The sequence below is a fragment of the Mastomys coucha genome, unplaced genomic scaffold (genome assembly GCF_008632895.1).
Source record: "Mastomys coucha isolate ucsf_1 unplaced genomic scaffold, UCSF_Mcou_1 pScaffold21, whole genome shotgun sequence".
In the NCBI taxonomy this organism is placed as follows: domain Eukaryota; kingdom Metazoa; phylum Chordata; class Mammalia; order Rodentia; family Muridae; genus Mastomys; species Mastomys coucha.
In genome coordinates, this window is record NW_022196904.1 from 89,434,906 (window position 1) to 89,450,499 (window position 15,594).

The following is a 15,594-nucleotide window of genomic DNA, read 5'->3' on the forward strand; positions in this document are numbered from 1 at the left end:
TGGTTCAAGATGGCTTCACTCAGTAGGATAACTTGATCCCAAGGGTTTGGAGACAGCAGGGACAAAACTGAATGTGTTCAAAAGTAAAATACTTGCCAAGAGCTGCATTCCCACTTTAAAAAACAACAGAACCTTTTAGCTGGGTGTCTTAGTCAGGGTTTCTATTCCTGCACAAACATGACCAAGAAGCAAGTTGAGGAGGAAAGGGTTTATTCAGCTTACTTCCACATTGCTGTTATCACTAAAGGAAGTCAGGACTGGAACTCAAGCAGGTTAGGAAGCAGGAGCTGATGCAGAGGCCATGGAGGGATGTTCCTTACTGGCTTGCTCAGCCTGCTCTCTTATAGAACCCAAGACTTCCAGCCCAGGGATGGCACCACCCACAAGGGGCCCTACCCCTTTGATCACTAATTGAGAAAATGCCCCACAGCTGGATCTCATGGAGGCACTTTCCCAACTGAAACTCCCTTCTCGGTGATAACTCCAGCCTGTGTCAAGTTGACACACAAAACCAGCCAGTACACTGGGCATGGTGATGCATGCTTATAAGTTCAGCATGTGGAATGTGGAGGCAGGAGGATCAGGGGTTCGAGGTCAGACTCAGCTACTGGAAACCCTGCCTCAAAATTTAAAAAGACAAACTGGGTGTGGGAGTGCATGCTCTAAATGCCAATACTCAGAGGCAGGTGGATCTCTGGAGGCCAGCCTGGTCTACAAAGCAAGTTTCAGAACTTCCTGGGCTTCAAAGAAACCCTGTCTCGGAAAAGAATGGAAAAATCCTTAAGCTAATATGGTACTTTGAATGGCAGGATTCTAAGTAATATGGACAATCGGGGTTTTTTTCATATCTCAGAAGCCACCAAACCTGCTTGCTGCCCACAACTCTAGACCTAACCACAGCCTAAATTCAAACCCCAGCCAGGGCAAGCTCCTTATGGAAGAAGAGCACAGTGCTATTGACTTTAAAGGCCCAGGTGTGGTTCCAGAAGCCAGGCCACCAGATAATGATGCTGTGACCCTCTCTATAATCTAACCATGAATTTACCAAGCGATTTCACACCAATGACCCCAGACTCCTACCTATAGGCAAGTTATAAGCTCCACTAACAAGGTCAGTAACCAGTGCAAGGATCAAGAGCTCAAGTGCCCATGCACAGAGTCCCAGAAGCAGCCTAAAACCCATTTCATAGACAAGGAACCAAAGCCAGGAGTAGAGTCCAGAGCTCTCCTGGCACTGTGGTTGTCAACTGAAGCTTGTGAGCCTATCTGGAGTAGCCTAAGGTTCTAGTGGTGCCTTAGCCACGGACACAGGGTTGCTGGGATAAGTGCTGTCTCTCCCTGTGCTTTGCTTTTCCTGTCTATGTTTCTCAAAACAGCATAGTCCATAGATGGTTCCTTCTAAAGATAATATGTTGTGAGACTTCAAGAGCAGAAGGCCTCTAGAGATCACATAGCCCTAGCTCGTGTTGCCAAGATGGAAGCAAGAAACTCTGAAGCCTCGGGGAACAATCCATGCCTAGGAAGTCAAAATGGGGCTGCAGGTGCCTAGCTTTTGGGGTTCTGCGGGAAGCATCCCTCCAACTCACTTCCTGTCATAGCTAGAGGATAGGAAAGGACTCTTTATTATGTCAGCCTAAGATCTTATGCCTCCCAATCTTCACAGGCTGTGGGAGTTGAGTAGACAGGAGCAGGCCAGGTCCAGCTAGCCCTCTCCGTGCCTGTTTCTGCTCAAGTCCTCCAGAATTAGGTCAGCAATGCTTGGCGCAGCATCTGCTTCTTCTGGGGTGTGAGGCGGGTAGGGAACTGGATGTCAAAGAAGATGAAGAGGTCTCCCTTCTTGCTGGGGTTCTCAGGCAGTGGCATCCCCTCACCCGGCACCATCTTGAAGTATTTAGGGCTGAGACGGGGTAAGAAGAACGAAAGGAGCATAAAAGACTCAGCAGTGCCCAATGGGTGCATGTCACCCCAGCACACAGAACTGCAGGAGTGGGTGCACGCCACCCCAGCACACAGAACTGCAGGAGTGGGCCGGGCGGCTCTTACAGCTTCCCAGTAGAGGCCAGGTCTCACCTGCCAGAGCCGGTGGGAGGGAGCTGAAGAGAGATTGTTCCAAATACAACACTCCTGGAAACCCCTGCTCCAAGTGAATACCCTGCTGGCTGACTCACCCTAGGACGCAAAGCTGACTTGGGGTGGGAGTCAAACCTTCCCTTCTCTGAGACTTCTCTTGGAACAAGATTTGGGAGCTACTGTCCCATGCTCTGATGAAAGTTTTGAGGATGGAGACAAGAGATTGACCAACACCGGGGTTCTCAGGCCTATATAGGGGTTTCCCATGGGTTAGAGAAAGGCAATCCCTCTGTAGGGTGAACAGGCAGAGGCCAGTGGATTTGAACCCCAGTCGGGGTTCCCAGGGAGATTCTTCTTTGGCAGCAGCCTGCACAACCCTACCAAGTCTCATCCCATCCTTTCTTGTGACTGCTTGGGGACTAGGCAGGCAGACTCACTGGACAATGTCGTTGATGGGGATGTTGAGCAGCCGGTCATCAAGGGTCTTCACCTCCACGGTGCAGCAAGTAAGGGCCTGGGGTGGCAGGGGTGGGGATGGGGGAGTAGAGTGAGAGAGGTGTTTGCGGAGCATCACCACAGCCACTCTATTTAGAGGGTGAGGTCGGCGGTGTGAAAATGCCCCAGCCAGGAAGGTGTGCTCACCCTGAGACCTGAGTCAAACAGGGGCACCTTAAGGAGAACCACCTGGACATGTGGAGACCGTGGGGACAGCAGCAGGACCAGGGCAATGTGGAGAGACGAGGTGGGCAGGGAGGGGCTGTGACACAGATCCACCTAATGCCAGCGAAGGGAGACACAGGACCCCGCCTGCGACTGGTCGGAGTTGGTTAGGGAAGAAGAGGGGAAGCCTAAGCAGCTGTAAGTGGGGTTCATTCTGGGCTCCATGCCCTTCTGCACTCTACCCACTCACCTTGCCCAAAGGAATGGGGTATACGAAGAAGAGGTTGTCATTCTCCCTGCGGAATCGAGGGTGCAGCTTCTCCTTTACAATGAAGATAATATCGGCTGGGATGATGTTGGGGCCCTAGGCGGGGAAAGCCAAGTGGTGACAGACTTATTGCTTATATGAGTTGGCTCTGTCTCTACTTGTCTCCAGGTCTTCATCTGTGCAGTGGAGAATTAGACCCAGTTTTCCTCTCTTGTGTAGCCCTGGCTGTCCTAGAACTCACTCTGTAGACCAGGCTGGCCTCCAACTCGGAAATCCGTTTGCCTCTGCCTTCCAAGTGCTGGGATTAAAGGCATGTGCCACCCCAGCCCGGCTTAGCCCCAGTTTTCTAGAGGAGGCATTCAGTGTGCCCTAGGGCCACCCCCTAGAAAAATTATCCTGGATCACTCCCTACTCCCAAAGTACTTCTCTACTGAGCATGCTCAAAGTAAATGTACTCAGTAGTATGGGGCAGGGACTTCCTCAAGTGATAGCTAGACCCTGAGCTGGGGTCAGACAACTTCTCTGCCTAACAGAAGCTCAGCAGTGATTTCTTCACTTCAGTGAGCCGCCCTCAACTCTGACCTCTTTTCTGGCCACTGAAGACAGAGAGCAAGAGCAGCTGCTACTCCCAGGACAAGATATAGTCAGATGGTCAGAAATAGTAAGCTCAAGGCCTAGATAAAGGGAGGCCCAGAGGCTGGGCTCTGAGGAGGCCCTGGGCCGTGTCGGAAGGTTGGGGAAAGGTGGCCAAAGTGGAGGACGTTGGCAGTGGGTATCTATTTGTTTGCCTGCCTTCTTGCTTGCTTATGACTCTGTAGCCAGACTAGCCTGGAATTCACTATGTCACCCAGGCTGAACTTGAACTCAAGTGATCCCCCTGCCTCAGCTTCCTGAGTTGCTGTGGCTCGAAGTGACCAAAGTTGAAGCATGATTGTTGGAAGCAAATGTTTTCCAGGTAAGAAAGAACCAGGTATGGGCAAGAGAATCCATTTCTCTCGGCTCTGAGCTCTCCATTACTCTGTTTCTTATCAGCATATAAAGATTCAGCATTCTAGTACAGTGACAAGGCTTTCCACAGTTATTTTAGTTTAATGTTATTAATTAAATGCTACTGAACATCTTTCTCCTTGGGCTTTCCTCAGACTTGCATCAAAGAAAACTGGAAAGACACTGAAGGGGAAGCCGAGTTCTCCCACCAGAGGGGTGTGTGTGTGTGTGTGTGTGTGTGTGTGTGTGTGTGTGTGCACGCTCCTATGGGTGAGCAAGGGTATATGTTCATGTATGTGCTGGAGGGGGGGGGCTACAAATTGACAATTGTTCTCCATCTTATTTTTGAGATGGGATTTCTCCTGACCCTGGAACACATCAATTCAGCTAGACTGGATGGTCAGTAAACTCAAGATCCTGTCTCTGCCTCTCCAGCACTGGGATCACAGGGGTGTCTGGCTCTGCCAGTGGTGCTGCAGATCAAGTCCAGGTCTCCATCCCTGGTGGTTTTGGGTCATCTCCTCAAGCCCTTCTTTCAGCCTTTTGTGTTCATGTCTTCAGCTAGTTTCTTCCATCTTTGGACCTCTGTGTAAAATGGTAGTGACCCCCAAGCTGAGTTCACAGCATTGGGAGGCTCTGTCCCTGGGAAGGGACTCTAGGGACCATCTTACTATAGACCAGAGCTTGTAGGGACAGGAAAAAATATGGGTTCCTTCCCTCTCGGTCCTCCCACTACCTGAACCTGGTGACTGAGCCAAGCCAGTTTCTCTCCCTCTCACCTGGTCTCCTTCCTTCTCAAAGGTGATGCGTGTACCCTGCCTCCACCCAGGCCTCACATCGATGGTCAGGATCTTGTCCTTGATGGTAGAGGAATACCTGTCTTCATTTAGCACCTACAGAGATGGGGAGAGATGGGGAGTTGTCTCGGGGGAAAGGCTCTGTGGAGTGTACTCAGTACCCATAGTAATGGGGGACTCGAGTCATGTCCACTCCTGTCCCACTGACACTGGGTCTAAGAGCTTGTAACTCTCTAAGGCAAGGCATGTCCTCAAGCTGATGGAGCCATGGCCTGAGACACCACAAGCCCTGGCCACCAACAAGAACACAGTGAAAGGTGCCTCTCTCCAAATTCCAGAAGTTGGTCCTAATCCCAAAGTCCTCCCGACCCTACCCCAGGCTCCGCTACCCCTCAGTGTCTATTTCAAGATCACTAGAGACCCCAGGCTTTAGTTTCCAGGAAGTTATTGGCTGATATGAAGAAAAGAGGGAGCTGATCACAAGCATGCAGACCTCTCAGAAGGCAAAGCATCCTCCCACATTGTGCCTGTATCCCTGTGGGCCCACAGTGACACCTTTGGAAAGTATGGTCACAGTGGATATCTCCCCCCAGGCAAAGGGGAGGAAGAAGGCTGAACCACAGGCCAGAGTCAGGCCAAGGACTAAATGATGTGGCAACTACTCACAAGGGTCTCCCTAAGCTGTTGCCCTATAGACTGTGCCAGCCCACCTCCATGCCTACCCTGCTGCAGAGGCACACAGTCATTGGGGCGTGGTCTGTAATGCCCTGGACTGAAATTCATAGTAGACTCTTTCTACACCCACTCTCCACTTCCCACAAGGGTGGGGCTGGACTGGGAAGGGAAGGATCCTGTCCCCATTAGGTAGCTGCAGAGGTGACTTCTGTACCAGAAAGAAGGGTGAATCCTTTTATTATTCATTTCACATTTCAGATTCCAGATTCTAAAGTCTAAAATTGCTGAGTCTTTTGAGCTAAGATCCCATGATTCCATCAGAAAAGGTTGCTGAGTTTTCCTGTTTGGGGGTGGGGGGGAACCTGCCAGGGAGGTTTGTAGAGGTTGATGGTGCCTGTTAAGAGGAGCAAGCTCAAAGTACTCACCCTTCGGGAGATCTTAATTTTTTTAGTGCATCCAAAGAATAAGTCCTCAAGGGACAAATATAGGTCTCGTTCAATTGGAGGGTCTTGTTTCTGGACTCCTCGGCCCCGAAGCCCCCCAAAATTCAAGTCTATATCACTTCCTTCTGCATCAAAAAATTCTAAAAGAGACAGGAGGATGAGTAGCAGAAGTGATGTCCAAAGACAGAGGTTAGACAGACACACACACACACATACAGGTGCACACTGAGTGAGTACACAAATACTCACACACAGAGACACACACTCACACACACACACACAAAGACACCCAGACACAGACACAGACACATACACACACCCCTGTATTCCCTTGAACCTCTTCAGTGCCCCACGAATAAAGCTCAGCACAGCATTCCTACCTCTCAGTCCCATGGACCAAAGGGCTGTCTTGTTTCATTTTGTTTTGGGCCTTGAATTCAGGACAATCCCTGAATTCTGAATGCTGGGATTACACCTGTGAGCTACTGCACGTGACTTTAAGAAGCTACTCTTAGATGCAGACCGGTGATGACCAGCCCTTGCCAGGTCCCAGTGCTTCTCTGGGACTCCCACAGAGTGAGGTGCTGACAGCTCCTGCTGTGTGAACAAATTGAAGCATAGCTCTAAATGGTAGATCCTGGTAGTGCAGAGAAGATGCCATTCAGGTAGAGTGGGTCAAAACAGCCAGGCCACTCTGCCCTTCCCCAGGCTCTACTGACCATTCTCTGCCCTTTCCCATGACCATCCTAGACAACCCAGTCTCAAGCTCTCTGGAGTTACATGCTGGTGGAAAGAAGGACTTGGGCTGGTCCATGGCAACTGTGAGTGATCAACATCCCCCAGGCTCCTTTCCTCAACCTCATCTACCTGTGCCTGCTCTCCATCTGAGAGCCCACCTGATGCCCTTGCTTTAACCTGATAGCAGAGAGCGGGAGAGGAAGAGAAGAGAGAGAGGGAGAGAGAAGAGAGAGAGGGAGGGAGAGGGAGAGTGAGGGAGAGAAAGAATGATGCCTTTCGGGTCTGCTTGGGAGTACTGTAATCCCTTGAAACTCAGTTTATTAGTCTGTGGCATGGGGTAACACTTGTCTTGCCCTATACCATTATAAGTTGAGAAACAGCTAAGCCCTTGGGAGAGCCTGCTGTGAATCAGGTTCTGCACTCAGTGACTTTCATCCTTACCTTATGGCCCAGAGAGGCCAACAAAATGCTCACAGTTCCATAGCTAGTGAGTAATGAGGTTGGGACGGGTGCCCCAGGACCACTTGGCCACAGAATCTGTGCCCTTTGTCATTATGCTATATTGCTAGATGTGGGGCCTTTGTAGGCTTTGGAGTCAGAGGTGGCTGTTGTGTACCCTGTCTCTCACGGTCAGCTGGGAATGTCCAGTGGCTTCAGACATGACAGCTGGGAGCCACTTTTAATAACAGTGCCTGAGCTGGAAGGAGGACTGAATTCCTGAGGGCAAACTCTGATCTGTACACACTGAATAGATATAGTGAAATTCCTTTTTCAAAACAAGGACTGGGCTGGCGAGATGGCTCAGCGGGTAAGAGCGCTGACTGCTCTTCCAAAGATCCTGAGTTCAGATCCCAGCAACCACATGGTGGCTCACAACCACCCATAATGAGATCTGATGCCCTCTTCTGGTGCATCTGAAGACAGCTACAGTGAATTACGCCAGAGCAAGCGGGGTGTTCAATTCCCAGCAGCCACACACATGATGGCTCACAGCCATCTGTACAGCTACAGTGTACTCATGCACATAAAATAAATAATAAATAAAAATCTTAAAAAAAAAAAAAAACAAGAACCAAGGAGTTAGTTGTGATAAGAGCCTTTGCCTAGCCCAGGGTTCTCAGCCTGCCCGATGGCACTATCCTTCCTCATGTTGTGGTGACCCCAACCAGAACATTATTTCATTGCTACTTCATACCTGTAATTTTGCTACTGTTACGAATCAAAATGTAAATATTTTTTTAAGATAGAAGTTTGCAAAGGGGTCATGACCCCACAGGTTGAGAGCCACTAGCCTAAACTATACAAGGTCTCAATTTCAATGCTCAGCAGCACAGAATTCTTTAAAAGGAAATCAACTTTATTTTCTCTACATTAAAAAAAATAGAACCAGCTACTAATTTTTGCTGAGAAAATGCATCTTTTGGTGTTTACAATATCTAAATTTCTGAAAAAGCGATCTGGTAAAATCATCCCCGAAGCATTCAGAAACTAGATCCACAGGTGACCAGCTCCTTACAAAAGTGAATTACAGTTGTCACAGCCTTTACAGTCGCCTCAGAACACACATTGTGACATGCAGATCACAAAGAAAACTCCACAAGCTGAAGTAAACATTACAGCATCATGAAAACAGAAACCCATCTGCAGAAAATGAATATAACTTTGTAATAACTATAAAGAAAGTGAAAACACTTAATAAAAATAATGGCAGTTGAATGTGTAACTGTCTCATTACCCAATCATAAGATATGTTACTGTAAAATGCATAGACTCCTTACGTGGAAAGAATTTGTGCACCACAGTTGTGTTCAACAGTTTTACACAATAAAAACAAAGCCATCCAAAGCATTTGCATACTTTGCAACTTGAATACATGTAAGTTTTTTTTTTGCTCTCTAGGTTGTTTTTTTTTTTTAAAAAAAATACTAAATGTAAAAATTCTCAGATGGAATTTCTGCAGAAAACTCCAGAGTGCATCTTTCATTTGACTCTAGCCATTCTCCCCCAACAGCTGGGAACCTGCAGCATATTTTCAGAGCCCACTTAGAAACGACTGAGGGCTGTGCAACATGACACCAACCAGCACCAGCCAACACCAGCCAGCACCAGCCAGCACCAGCCAGCACCAGCCAGCACCAGACAGTGGTTGCTTCAGAGCATGCCAGGCTCTTCAGCACAGAATATTTTTAAAGGTAGGTTTCTGGAAGGATGTGGAGGATGTTAACAGTGAGTGGTTATATCTAGGAAAGGAAAGGAAGTGGAGGATTAGATTATTTTTCAGTTAGGCCTCTCTTAATTTTGGTGTGGTGGTTTGCATGTGTGATCTCAGCACTTGGGAGTCTGGAGTATTTGAGGCTAGCTTGGGCTACAGAATGAGACCCTGCTTCAGATAAATAAACAATCCCTTTTCTCTCCATGCTCTCTTTTTTTCTTTTTTTCTCTTTTTTTTCTTTTTTCTATTTACTTACTTACTTACTTACTTACTTACCTACTTACTTATTTGGTTTTTCGAGACAGAGTTTCTCTGTGTAGCCTTGGCTGTCTTGGAACTCACTCTGTAGACCAGGGTGGCCTCGAACTCAGAAATCTGCCTGCCTCTGCCTCCCAAGGCATGCACCACCACTGCCCAGCCATGTTTTCTGTTTATTTCCCTTTTTTTCTTAAAGGTTTACTTATTTTAATAAATGAGTGCACTATCTGCATGTATACATGCATGCCAGAAGAGGGCATCATAGATGGTTGTGAACCATCATGTGCTTGTTGGGAATTGAACTCAGGACCTCTGGAAGAGCAGCCAATGAGCCATCTTTCCAATCTTTACTTCTTTTTTTTTTTTTTTTTTTTTTTTTTTTTTTTTTTTTTTTTTGGTTTTTTTGAGACAGGGTTTCTCTGTGTAGCCCTGGCTGGCCTGGAACTCACTCTGTAGACCAGGCCAGCCTCTAACTCAGAAATCCACCTGCCTCTGCCTCCCAAGTGCTGGGATTAAAGGCATGCGCCACCACTGCCCGGCTAATCTTTACTTCTTAAAGAGATAAAGTCAGGCCGGATGTGGTGATTTACACCTGTAATCCTAGCACTTGGGAGGCTGAAGTAAGAGGACTGCCATGAGTTCAAAGTCAGCTAGACTACAAAATGAATTTAGTCTTCCCTCCAGAGCAAGACCAAGCCTAAGAGGGCAGAGATGGCTCAGTGGTTAAGAGCACTTGTTGCTCTTGCAGAGAATCCATATTCAGTTCCCAATACCCACCTGGTGACTTGCAACTACCCCTAATTCTAGTTCCAGGAGATCTGATGTCTTCTGACCTTGGTTATCAAGCACACACATGTGTACATACATACAGAGGCAAAACTGTCATACACATAAAATAAACAAGTCTAAAAGTTAAAAAAGAAAGAAAGGAAGGAAGGAAGGAGAAAGAAGAAAGAAAACTGGGTGCGGTGGTGCATGCCTATAATTCCAGCACTTGGGAGGCAGGGGAATCAGGAGTTCAATGTCATCCTTGGCTAAGCATTGGCTGGCCTGGGAAACCTGTCTCAAGAATGATGATAATAACAATAAAGCAGACAAAATAAATAAGCAACCAAACCTAGCCAACAAAAAAGTCATCTTCTATAGCTGTATTCTTCCCCAGCAAGGAAAGGAGTGGGGTGGATTCTTACCACTGAAGGGGTTGTCTCCCCCAAAAAACTCGTGGAACACTTTGTCAGGGTTGCCATGGAAGATGTAGCCAGTTGTCCATGGAGTCTGGGATCCAAATTCCAGGGGAATCCCACCCTTCAGGCCTTCTTCACCAAACTTGTCATAGATGCCTCGCTTCACGGCTGTGGAGAAAAGTGACCTTGAGGAGGGCTCCAGGGCTTATGTGGCTGGAGAGACAGAGGTAGTGAGAGAGCTGGGGGAGGTGAGGGACAAGGACGGCCTTGTGTCCTGCAGGCTGGAAGTCTCTAGGAGACAGAGAGGGTCAATGTTGCTCTGTGTGAGTTTCAGAGCTATTCATCTATCCTATAGATATGTAGGATAACCCAGAAAAGCATCCTCCTCCAAGCCTCGGGAAGGCTCCTTTCTGCCAGCTGAGGCAGAGGAACTTACCCCACTTCTGTACTACCTTGGCTGGGTAGCGATAAACCCACCCACCTGACTTGTAGCAGCCTGGTTTGCCCTTAGTTTGTCTAGATGTTGGGAGGGGAGATGGTTTCTTACTCTCTACTGCTCTCTGCAGAAAACCTGACAGTCTAGACACTTAAGGAATGGTCTAGACGGGGTGGCCCACCACAACTCACGGTCACTCAGCACGTCGTAGGCTTCTGCTATTTGCTTGAATATCTCTGGTGCCGTTGGGTCATTTGACTTCAACGGGTGGTTCTTCAAGGCAAGTTTCCGGTACCTAGAGGCAGGGAAGGAGAGCAAGCCTTTGCCTCTGACCTGCTTCTGAGGCTAGAGCATGGCTGGGGCTGGCTCTGCTTTCTAGCTTTGTTATGAACCGGAGAGAGCAGTTCATAACCCGGGTGTCAGTGTCAGTGGGGTGTGCTGCTTGGATCTTTTAGAAGAGAACCTGGAGTAGGAAGCACCGCTGGCCTCAGCCTCAACAGCTGCTCCCTAGGCATCTGTCCTAAGGCTGCGTGTCCCCTTGGCTGCCACAGCTGAGACCTGAGTACTGGGGGAATTCAGTGATGGTCCGCCTGCGAGACACAGAACAGGTCAGCTGCTTGTCACTGTGACAAAATACCTTGGGTTAATGGTTTTCATACGTAGGTGGCTGACTCTTGGCTTCACGTTGAGCATCACGGCAGGAGCCAAGCTGTTCCCCTGCCTGGCAGCCAGGAAGGACAGACAGAAAGAGAAGTGGGGGAGGAAAGAGAGAAATGAGTAAAAAGGGGAGTGGAAAGGAGAAAAGGGGAAATGGGGACACAAGAGGGGAGGGAAAGGGAAGGAAAGAAAAGAGAAACACAGAGGAGGGGGGCTAGAGACAAGCCATCCCCCTTCTTCTAAGCAGTCCCTACCTTGTAATAGCCCATTCCAATATGAAAAGATTGACCCATTAATTAATTAATTGATTGATAAATTAATGATGACACTTACACGCTCCTGAGCCAGTTGTTTCCGACTGGCACAACCTGCTAGGAACGAAGCCTTTAACTCATGAACGCTTCATATTCAAACTGCAACATCTCCTACTTACTTGGCTTGAAGACTCCCCTTCAGGCCACACTTAGCTCCCCTACCTAACTCCGCCTTCTGTCTCCAGTCACAGGTCTGGGGCCTACACTGCAGACTGAAGTCTCCCCCTGTTTTTCCCAGAGTCAGTTCCTGCCATACGCTGAGTATGTCTAACTCTGTCTTGGTGTCTACTTTGCAGAGGCTTCTCAGAGGTATGGCAGGCCCTCGGTTCCCATAAAGCCCTGGCACTCTCTTCCACCTCTGGGCTCGCTCTTGCCCCACGTACATATCTGCCATCCTACCACTCTTCCCAGGAGCGCCTGCAGCATCTGAGGATACACAGTGTCAAGAGAGATCGAGTGGATGATCCGTGGAGTTTAATAAAGGGACCACTCACCAAGGGGCAGGAAGGAGACCACCACAAAAGATAGTCATGCTTGGGGAAGAGTATGCTCACCTTCTAGGAGTAAGAACAGGGAACTGTACTGAACCCTGAAGGATGAGCACATGACCTGGCAGGAGCTGAGACCAATTTAGGAATCTGAGCCCTCTGGATAGGGCCGATAGAAAAGGGGGCTGTGACCTAAGCACAGAAACATGCTCTCCGCCTCTATCCTCTTGTTTCCCTCCCCTTTAGAAGGAGGTGCAGGCAGGTATTCGACCAAGGAAACCTGCCACTGCAGGGAATGGCAGGGAACACAAAAGGAAACCTCCAGCCCCGAGTCACTCTGTTCCAGTTTGACCTCATGCAGCCCCTGCTTGGTCTGATCAGGGCTCCTGCCTCTACCCAGTCCTACCACACACAGGCATCTGGTGTTCTGTAGCTTCTCTTCTCATTTCACCGTCTGCAGGCTGAGCTCATCTCCCATACAGCTGATGCCCACTTGCCTGAGCCACAGGCATCTGTGCCCCAGCCCTGTATTTCACAGTCTTCTCCCAGGCCTTGTAGGTATGCAAGATCCAGAACCCAAACAGGACCTCCATTCCCTATATTCCCACCCATTGCCGCAGCTGGAAATCCTTTTTAAAAAGAATTACTAATTATATGACTGTGAATATACTGTATCTGTCTTCAGACACACCAGAAGAGGGCATCAGATCCCATTACAGATGGTTGTGACAGAGGTCCACCTCCCCTGTTCCTCCATTCACCTCATTTATTAACACAGTCTCTCAGTGACCTGGAACTCTCCAAGTAGGCTAGACTGACTGTCCAAGCAGCCCCAGGAATTCACCACCTTTGTCCACCTACCCAGAGCCAGGTTATAGCAAAACACAGCTTTTTTCATGTGGGTTCTGGGGATCCAGCTTGGATCCTCCACTTACACAGAACCACTTTACCAGCCGGGCCTTCTCTCTCTCTCTCTCTTCCTTCCTTCCTTTCTTTCTCTTTCCTCCCCCTTTCTCTCTCTCTTTCTCTCTCCCTTTCTTTCTTCCTTCCTTTCCCCCTTCCTTCCTTCTTTCCTTCCTTTCTTTTTTCTTCCTTTCTTTCTGGAGATGAGAAGCTGTCAGAAAGGTTGAATTGCCTGAGTATGTTGTACTTGCTGTCTTGTGGGTTTCTAGTGCTGAGCTAAAACACCATGACCAAAAGCAGCTTGAGAGGTTTATTGTATTTTACACATATGCAATCAAATCAAATCTTCCATCATCAAATGAAGTCAGAGCAGGAACCTGGAGGTAGGAGCTGATGCAGGGGAACCTGGAGGGAACCTGGAGGTAGGAGCTGATGCAGGGGCCATGGAGGGGTATTGCTTACAGGCTGACCCTCTGTGGCTTGCTCAACCTGCTTTCTTAAAGCACCCAGGACCACTAGCCCAGGGATGGCACCACCCACAATGGGCTGGGCCCTCCCCATCAATTACTAATTAAAAAAATGCACCTTGCCCACAGGCCATTATGGTGGGGACATAGCTTATATAAAGTTGACATAAAACTAGCCAGCACACCTGGTCTTCTGGTACCTAGGCTATCCTTATCTATTATATTGCCATGGCAACCATTCCTTTGACGAATCCCACTGGCCACCTGATTTCTCTTGTGGTAACTTTTTACTCAATGAATCCCACTGGCCAGTGAAAGCCCTGAGCAGTGGGTGACATCATACACTGGGACTGAATTGTTCTTCATTGTTTAAAGAGTTTTTCATCCCCACTGGAGACCCACTTATCCCTCCCCTTCAGTCCACACAAGACCTAGCCCAGGAAGGAAGAGATAGTGTCTGATTTCTGATTCCATTTGTCACATAGAAGCCCCCGGGATGACAGGGTCGCTGTGAGGATTAAATAAAGCAGTGGTGGAAGGCTCTCAGAACAGCACCTACATGTTCAATAGAAGCAGCTAGTGTACCCCAAACGCCAGCCACTTCAGACGTTTCCCTTTTTCCTTATACCTTTGATGACACAATTAATTTCCAAAGTCAGTGTCTCCTCTCCAGCCCACTGTGGAGCCTCAGTCCTCCTCCAAGCCTTGTACGTTAGCTTCATTATCAGGACAGCCTCCTTAGAGGCCCTCACCTCTCAACACAGGCTTCTGAGGAAGTAGGGACATCTCCTTTTGCAACACAAATTCCACAACCAATGGCCTGCACTGTACCCAGCCTGGAGATTAGTGCTCCATAAGTGTCTGCCCAAAACTTCTCAAAAAAAAACTTTAAAAGATCAAACATTTCAGAAACAAAGCCTGATTCCTGTCTAGATGCCCCCTAAACACACACACACATACACACACACACACACACACACACACACACACACACACACATACACACATATAAACACATATACACACAGGTACACACACATACACACACATATACACACATACACATACACCACACACATATACACACACCACACACATATACACACATATACACACACACATACACATGCACACACATACACACACCACACACACACACACATACACACACCACACACACACATACACACCACACACACACACACACCACACACACATATACACACATACACACACCACACACACATACACACACCACACACACACATATACACACATACACACACCACACACACACATATACACACCACACACACACACATACACACATACACACACACATACAGACTTACACACCACACACACACACACACACACACACACACACACACATCACTCTTTCTTTTACAAACAGGGCCTTGCTATGTAGCTTAGGCTAACCACAGACTCATTATTTAGGGATTACAGAGGTGTACTATCTCACCCATATCTAGACTGTCTCAAAGTCCCTGAAACTTGACAGAGGTGTTCAGAGATCATTCAGTGACAAAAACCCATATGATGGCCAAAATGAAAACTGTAACATCCACTTGTCCAGGCCATTTCTGGTCCACACACATGGGGCTCTCCGTGAGATTCAAGATAAGGCCCTTTGTCTTCATTTCATAGCTAGGAATTCGGACATGACCCAAGAAGAGCTAAGGGGCAGGAGTATTGGGTATGGAAAGCCCACTGATGAACTTAGGGTGTGTCTGAATTTCAAGTCTGTCCTGACCAGCTCAAAGCCAGTTAGGCCATACAAGAGGAGAGAGGTACCCCTTTCCTACCCTAAACTGCGCAGGAAAACTGCTTGGCTGGCAACAGGGTGGGGCTGCCTCTGCACATGCCGGGCTACGATCCCGCCCACTTACGCCTTCTTGATCTGAGCATCCTCTGAGTTGCGAGTAACCTGGAGCACAGCATAGTAATCCAGCCCCATGGCTGGTAGGTAGCGATGTGTCTGTTTTTCCTCAGACTCCAGCCTCTGTTAGTCAGCGT

The 15,594-nt window shown here is 48.3% G+C and overlaps 1 protein-coding gene across 1 annotated transcript; it reads right to left on the reverse strand.

The window, feature by feature from the left end:
- Window positions 1-1,599: 1,599 nt before the first annotated feature.
- Window positions 1,600-15,594, reverse strand: Dnajb13 (DnaJ heat shock protein family (Hsp40) member B13). Its single transcript, XM_031387536.1, has 8 exons — window positions 15,468-15,594; window positions 10,920-11,023; window positions 10,299-10,460; window positions 5,883-6,040; window positions 4,765-4,878; window positions 2,981-3,094; window positions 2,508-2,584; window positions 1,600-1,897 (listed from the first exon to the last, which is right to left on the reverse strand). The coding sequence occupies exons 1-8, from the start codon at window positions 15,533-15,535 to the stop codon at window positions 1,744-1,746; spliced, it is 951 nt and encodes a 316-aa protein (XP_031243396.1). The 5' UTR covers window positions 15,536-15,594; the 3' UTR covers window positions 1,600-1,743.

Bases quoted from the DNA above. Each gene is read 5' to 3' on its own strand.
- Dnajb13 (XM_031387536.1), bottom strand. From the start codon at position 15,535: ATGGGGCTGGATTACTATGCTGTGCTCCAGGTTACTCGCAACTCAGAG. The intron at 10,461-10,919 runs GTGAGTTGTGGT...TTTTCTCCACAG, and splicing joins CTACGACGTGCTGAGTGACC to CCGTGAAGCGAGGCATCTAT. The intron at 4,879-5,882 runs GTGAGTACTTTG...CCATCTCTGTAG, and splicing joins AAATTAAGATCTCCCGAAGG to GTGCTAAATGAAGACAGGTA.